The 7,925-nt window shown below is 41.7% G+C and overlaps 1 protein-coding gene across 1 annotated transcript; it reads left to right on the top strand.

Annotated features, from left to right (window-relative positions):
* Positions 1-1,077: 1,077 nt before the first annotated feature.
* LOC131899472 (signal peptidase complex subunit 3) lies at positions 1,078-2,632 on the top strand. The gene has a single exon (XM_059250949.1). The coding sequence runs from the start codon at positions 1,219-1,221 to the stop codon at positions 1,759-1,761; it is 543 nt and encodes a 180-aa protein (XP_059106932.1). The 5' UTR covers positions 1,078-1,218; the 3' UTR covers positions 1,762-2,632.
* Positions 2,633-7,925: the final 5,293 nt, after the last annotated feature.

Below are 7,925 nucleotides of genomic sequence, written 5' to 3' on the forward strand. Positions count from 1 at the left end.
TAACACTTTCAGTGGGGAAACCTTCCCCTAGGGGAGCAGAGCTGTTACACTGGGGAAGCCTTTCCCTGGAGCAGGGCTGTAAGCTGCTATGCTTACTGTGACACGTGGTATTCCTTGGCTCCCGATTGCCAGAACACTTACAATTCCATCCAAGCCACAATGCTCACAATGTGTATATAAAGCGCTGTCTGAGGCACTGGGAAAGCAGTACAAAAAAAAAAAAAAAAACCAGGATAGAAAGGGTCCTGGATCGGTCACCATAGTAGACTGGCAAAACTGTGTAAGAAAACCACTAACCAGGCAAGTTCAGTGGGGTCTTATGTTAGAGGAAAATAAACAGAAAACCTCTTGAACAGGGGCTTACAGAGAGAGTTGTCAGTAAAGGCCTTTCCTGGAAGTGGCTTTCAAACCGAGTCCTGAGTGAAAAAGCCAGCCCAGACAGGACAGTTCTCAGTGCCCTTGCACTGTGTGCTCCAGCTGATCCAGGAGCAGAGGGCAAGCCCAGTGGTTGGAGCCTGGCAGACAACACACAGGCTGATGGGGTGAGGTGGAAGGGCAGATGCAGCACAGAGTCTGGGCCACACATTTGACACTATGACGGTATTTTGGGTGTGGAGGATCCCAGTAGGGGAGGGACATGACCCGTAGGTGATGGCTGCTCTCTGTGCAGAGATTGGACTGCAGAGAGGCAGGATGAGTTAGTGTGTGTGTGTGGTGGGGGAGGGGGCACAGCCATCAGGAGCCTGTTGCAGAAGGCCAGGGGAGGGGCTAGGATGTATGGAAGCCATGATGCAGCAGTGTGCAAAGGGAGGGGTTCCCTGGACAGGGCTTTGGGGGGGCGCAGATGGGACCTTCAGTGACTGTGTCTGGGTGTGGGGGATGAGGCAGCTCAAGCTCTCCCGGGGTGATTTAGCCACGCAGAGACACGGTGCTGCTGTTTCCTATCAGATGCTCCAAACGCCTTAGACTATCAGCAGACAGTGGTTGTAGGGTTAACCAGGGACTTGGGGGGAAAAAAAAGAAAGAAAGAAAAGGCATCGTGGGCGGTGCGCGCTCCGGGGACGCGTGCGCGCACCCAGCATTCTGCGCGAGCCAGAGGCAGGCAGAGGGAACGCGAGCAGACTGCACGCCGCCGTGCCCAGCCAGCCAGCCCGAGCCAGGCAGCCAGCGAGCGCCCGTGGAGCCCGCGTGGAGGGAGCCGCCGGCTGAGCCCGCAAGATGAACACCCTGCTGTCGCGGGCGAACTCGCTGTTCGCCTTCACGCTGAGCGTCATGGCGGCGCTCACCTTGGGCTGCATCCTCACCACCGCCTTCAAAGACAGAAGCGCGCCAGTGCGCCTGCACGTCTCCAGGATCCTGCTCAAGAAAGTGGAAGACTTCACCGGACCCAGAAAAAAAAGCGACCTGGGCTTCATCACCTTCCACATCTCTGCGGATTTGGAGAAGACTTTCGACTGGAACGTCAAGCAGCTCTTCCTTTACCTCTCGGCAGAATATTCCACCAAAAGCAACGCTGTGAACCAGGTGGTCCTCTGGGACAAGATCCTTCTGCGAGGCGAGAACCCCAAGCTGGATCTCAAAGATGTCAAAAGCAAGTATTTTTTCTTTGACGACGGGCACGGTCTCAAGGGAAACAGGAATGTCACTTTGACTCTGTCCTGGCAAGTCATCCCGATTGCTGGGATTCTGCCTCTTGTGACTGGATCTGGACGCGTGTCTGTCCCATTTCCAGACTCGTATGAAATTGCCACGACTTTTTGAAGAACTCTCTCTGCGTCTGTGTTAAGGAACCGTAGTTAAAAATTGTCAAGAATCTGAAGGAACTCGTGTTATAATAACCGGTTACTTTATGTGTAGCATTCGTGCATGTTCACATTGAATGTGATTTAGAAGCAGTCTTTTGTTCATCTCTTGTTAAAGCATGCTTGGTTCCTGAAAAACAGCTAATATGATTGTTTGTTAGATGCTATAAGTGGTGGAAATAAGGTGACTAATAACTTTTTCTGAAAAGTGAATACATCTTTAATATGCCAATCATTGTAACACCTTTAATGGCTGTGTGTCTAAGAAATATTGGTCTTTCCAGGTTTTCCCTACAAAAGGTTTCATGTTTTACGTATTTTTAAAAATAATTTTTTACATTGTCATTGAAAGTTGAAAATGTTTGCATGACTTCTTTGACTGACTGAAGCTTGTTTCCGTGTGTATACTTACTGCCACTAGTTGCTAATTGTGTACAATTCTCGGCAAGTCTCCATTTTCATAAGTTTTGGAGTTAATACTCATATTAAAATTTCAATTTACAAACTTTCTTATTGTATTCTATTGCCAATAATCTAGTGATGTATATAATACAAACATAGGCTCTTTGCAGATGAAGAATTTGAAACACTGAAGCTTGGGGAATCCAAGCTAAAATAGTCAGCAAAGAATGGAGTCAAACTTCAATCTCAGATATTCTGATTCCCTGAGTCTATTCCATCTCTTATGCCTGAGATGATGTTGTAGTACAATTTCATTATAATTTCCATTGTGTTTTTGTAACCCTGAAACTTTTTGTCTTGATGTTTCAGATATTACGTAAAAGTAGCTTGTGCTCAAGTTATAAATAAAAACTGCTATAGAAATAGTATTTCCTTTCACTCTCTGTGTATTTTTCTTTATAATAGAAGTATAAAAATCCAAATATATCCAAAATAAGTTAGATATTATACATATAGAAGTACATGATTAAATATATGACTTGATATTTTTTTTTCTGCTGTGGGAAAATCAATAATCTCCAAGATAGCATTTACAGGGCAGCTTCAAGGGAAAGAGAGGGTCGGGAAGGGTTATACAGCACAGGTGATATGAAAACAGAAGGAAACCATAATTTAAGCAAGGAGAAACACTATAGTTTCACCATCAGTGATGACACATTATTATTATTTCAAGAACCACTATGGAAATCAGTGTGGAGGCTTCTCAAAACATGAAAATTGAACTGCTCTGTGACCCAGCTATACCATTCCTGAGCATATACCAAAAGGACTTTATATCCTACCACAGCAACACTTGCACATCCATGTTTACTGCTGCTCTTTTCACAGTAGTAGAAAATAGTCATTCTAGATGTCCATTGGGGATATGAAAATGTGGTATATATATGCAATCTAACTTATGCAGCCATAAATAAGGTGAGATTGTCCGGGAAATGGGTGAAATTGAAATATATTAGTGAGGCATCACAGTCTCAACAAGACAAATAATGCATGTTTTCTTGTGGCTGCATAAGTTAGATTGCGTATATGTACCACATTTTCATATCTCCTGATGGACATCTAGGATGACTATTTTCTGCTATTGTGAAAAGAGCAACAGTAAACATGGATGTGCAAGTGTTGCTGTGGTAGGATATAAAGTCCTTTGGGTATATGCCTAAAGGAGATCTTAGCGTCTAAGTTTTACATGTGGGTATTTTGGGGGAAGTGAATGTATGTGGTTGCCAAGTGACCAATAAGGGACCTAGGAAAGGAGTAAACTGAGGCTTTAAAGGAGGGGGTGGACATGGTAACTGAACACATGGGTGTGAAATAGAATAATGGAGGTGGAAGGCTTTAGACAGGGTGGGGGACCGGGCAATTGGGGAGATAAAGGGGTGGGAGCATAGTCAACCAAAGCCAAGTGTGTATGAAAATGGCACGAGGAAACGTTATTTTGTAAGATAATTAAAAACAAAATAATAATTGTAGCTAGAGTTTTCCTGCCTGGCCCACAGTCAGGACAAATCTCTATCACCTGCCAGTCCCACAGCCCCTCAGATCCAACCAAGTAAACACAGAGACTTATATTGCTTACAAACTGTATGGCTGTGGCAGGCTTCGTGCTAACTGTTCTTACAGCTTAAATTAATTCATTTCTATAAATCTATACCTTGCCACGTGGCTCGTGGCTTACCGATATCTCCACATGCTGCTTGTCATGGCAGCGGCTAGCAGTGTCTCTGACTCAGCCTTCTACTTCCCAGAATTCTCCTCTCTCCTTATCCCACCTATACTTCCTCCTGCCTGGCCACTGGCCAATCAGTGTTTTATTTATACAGAATGATATCCACAGCAAATAATGTTATTGTGTTTAATCTCATATGAATACATTGCTAATTACCTTTGTTCCAACAAATGTGTGTGTAGCTGTACAGTTCATGAAGAAGTATGCAGGATTGAATTTTTCCAACTAGCATCAAAGGCATAGGTAGCATCATACCCACTAAAATGGCTTTGGCTTCTGGTTTTGTTTTGTTTTTTTTTCATTAAAGATTTTAGGGTCTTCACTTATTTATTGATAAAAAGACAAAATTGAAAAAGTTAACATAAATGGTGGTCCTTTCACATGACATACATGTGCCTTTGTTTAGCTTATTCACAGAAGTTTGAACAGGAAAGCACCTTAGTAATGTGCAGACAGGAAGACAAGCAAGGACCATAGATCATTCTTATAAATTTGAATTTATTTATAGTCTGTATACCAACAAGAACATTTAACTCCAATACCTCTGTACTGCTACTAGACATGCAAATGTTAAAATCTGCAGTTACCTAGTCTTACGTGTTGGTTGTTTCCTTTGAGGAAGACATGCACAAGAAGCCTGCAATCTTAACCAGACCCTGATGCCAGTTCCATGTGTACTGCTGCAATGAGTGGATCTGTTGGTTTGGTACAGAGGAATGGTAAAATTCACTCTAATTATATTTTTGACAGGTCCATGTTTTTAGAATTTGGCAAGGAAGAGAAGTAGAAAGATGACAGGATGACCCCAGTTAGTCTGGCCCAATCTGTGAACTACAGGGTCACTGAGAGATGCTTGGGGGCAAACAATAAAGGAGGACACAGAACATCAACCTCTGGCCTCCACATGCTGATCCAGCCCCATACATGTGCACAGCCCCATATATGTGCATTAATGAACAACACACAAAGGTTAAAAATAGTTGATGCACTTTTGCCTCTTCCTATATCAATAGAAGATGCTCATAAACACTCAGGTGCTTTTGAGGAAGGTAAGGGTATCGCAACTGTGAGTTTTGATCTTACTATTTCTGCACATAAACAGTGTGATAGTTGTGGTTCAGGAGAGTTGAAAGCCCATGTTATTTCTTCCTCTGAAGAGAATATTTTTAAAATATTTGAAAATTATTTTTAGTTATATATGTGTGTGTGTGTGTGTGTGTGTGTGTGTGTGGTGTGGTGTGTGAGAGAGAGAATGAGAGAGAGAAAATGAGAGAGAGAAAATGAGAGAGAGAAAGAGAGAGAGAGAGAGAGAGAGAGAGAGAGAGAGAGAGAGAGAGAGAGAGAGAGGGAGAAAACGAGTCCTTATAGATTAGAGGCATTGAATTCTCTAGAGCTGGAGTTACAGGCGATTGTGAGCCACTCAGCATGGATTCAGCGAACCAAACTCAGGTTCTGCAGTAAGTACTTTTCACCACTGAGCCATCTCTCCCAGCTCCCTCTCAGGAGAGTCTTAAATGCTCTGAAAGCAAGTCTAGTGTGTTTACAGGAGAATTATCACATAGGAAAAAAATGTTTTTTCTAAACATGGCCCATCTATGGCTACACTGCTCTCCTACAATGACCTATTTAATAAACAGCACAATACACCTTAACTGGAAAAACAAAATTGATATCTGGAACGGTGTAAGTAAAACTGAAGTCTGGAAGTATATAAATACAACATTAGCAAACTACTGACAAAGAACCAAGGTGGCTCATCAATCTTTGCTGAATCATTTATGCTCCCATTGCTAAAAGTTCTCCACTCCTCAACTCATGAAGCAGATAAAATGAACTCAATTATGACAAAAGTATATCAAATTGCTGAATATCTTATAACCAGTGACTACAAAGCTTATAGAAGTTAGGTGGTGTGTATCCACTACAGGGTGGACCACTTGGATATTTACACATAGACTTCAATTGCCACCATCAATGAAGCACCAGTATTTCTAACAACAGTTTATGAGTTTTATTCCTGTGTAGATATATTCTCATGTGGGAAAGATGATTCCAACAGGTTATTACAAAACATGTTTCTCTTTTTTGTTTGTTTGTTTTTCAAGGCAGGGTTTCTCTGTGTGGTCTGGATGTCCTGGAACTCACTCTATTGACCAGGCTAGCCTCAAAATCAGAGATTCGCCTGACTTTGCCTCTCTAGTACTGAGATTAAAGGCATGCGCCACCACTGCCTGGCTGAAAACATATTTCCTTTTGCAAAAAAATATTTTATTTTTAATTAATTATGTGATGTATATGATTGCAGTGTCCACAGACAACAGAAAAGGCCATCTGTAGCCTGGATATGATAGACTTTGCTACACTATTCTGCTGTATGAACTCTTTTCCCATAGAACTTTGTTTATTCCACTGGGAGCAATGCCTTCGCCTGCCCATGGGATGCTATGGGCAAGAAGCCCTGCTTCAGCAATGCAGCTTAGCAAGCTAAAGGGCATTACGCAAACATCCCTCATTCAGCCAGAAGGCCTTCTGTGTCCGGAGCACATTTGGTGATAGTGATGAAATATTCCCTGTATGTTCTTCAATATTTCTCTATCCCTGCTTTGAACTTGGAGTTATCTGGAATAAAGGTTTCATATACTGCCAGTAAAGGAACTCTGGAGCAGCATTAGCCTTGAATCCCTTGGTTCTGTTGAATCTCGAACTCAACTTCAATTCATCAGCAATAACCAGTGGCAGGTCACAACAGACACCAGATTCCCCAGAGCTGGATTTATAGGCAGTCATGAGCTGTCTGACTGACATGCCTGCTTGGGTCATCTGGAAGAACAGTTTGAGCTCTTAACTGCTGAGCTATCTCTCCAGCCCTGAAAACATGTATCTTTTGTGGAGAAATCTACAGTGATGATAGTGGTACTCATTTTATAAGATCAATTAAATAAATGATACTAGAAAAAGTTATCACTGTTCCTGGTATACTGGCTCTTTGGAAATATTCAAGCACACATGACATTTTAAAACCTAAAATTGGCTTAATTAATTGAATCTACTGCATTATCTTTATCAAATGCATTATTTTTGGCTTAAAAAGATGTATTTTTATGTATATGTGTGAGTTCCTGCATGTTCAGATGTGCATCATGTGTGTTCTTTATGTCTACAAAAGCCAAAAGAGTGCATCACGTATCCCACAAATAGAGCGACTTAGGGTTTTGAGTTGCCATGTGGGTGCTGGGAACCCAACTTGGGTCTTCAGGTCCTCTGAAAGAATATCCACTACTCTTAACTGCCAAACCATCTCTCTAGAATTCTTTCTTATTTCCTTTAATGACAATCAGACACATTTCCATTGGAAAACGCAAATTAACTCCTTGTGAAATAGTCACTGAACAAGCAAATGCTTATATACAGACCCAGAGGTTGTGCCTTCTGGACATGACATCAGAAGGAAGACAATTCTTGAATATCTTGGGAAGATATGATACTAAGATCTTCTCACCTCTCAGGCTACAGTGATGCTTCTAAATCTCAAATCTTGGATGTATATCTCACAACTAACAGTGAGCTGTCCAGACTCTTAGCATACACCTGTTATAGAATGTATGCTAAAAGGTTACCTAGAAACTGATGGCATCCTAGTTGTGGACATTTTCCCCAAGATTACAGATCGAGACTTTACCAGCTTTAAAGAGTGTTCATTTTTCTTCTTTCCTCATCTCTTTTTTTTTCCCTATGTGAAATCCACAGGCTCATAATCAGTAGTTGGTTTTAGTGACATATTATGGTCTAGTAAAATCTCAGAGGATTTGTCGGGTTTTTAGGTTAATAGTAAACTCAAACAAAAACAAGATTCCATTTTCATTATCACTTCATGTTTGTAATAAGTGCCTCTTAAAATTCCAAAGAGAAGAATATTATCCTTGGTATGCTAGACA

The sequence above is a fragment of the Peromyscus eremicus genome, chromosome X (assembly GCF_949786415.1).
Source record: "Peromyscus eremicus chromosome X, PerEre_H2_v1, whole genome shotgun sequence".
In the NCBI taxonomy this organism is placed as follows: domain Eukaryota; kingdom Metazoa; phylum Chordata; class Mammalia; order Rodentia; family Cricetidae; genus Peromyscus; species Peromyscus eremicus.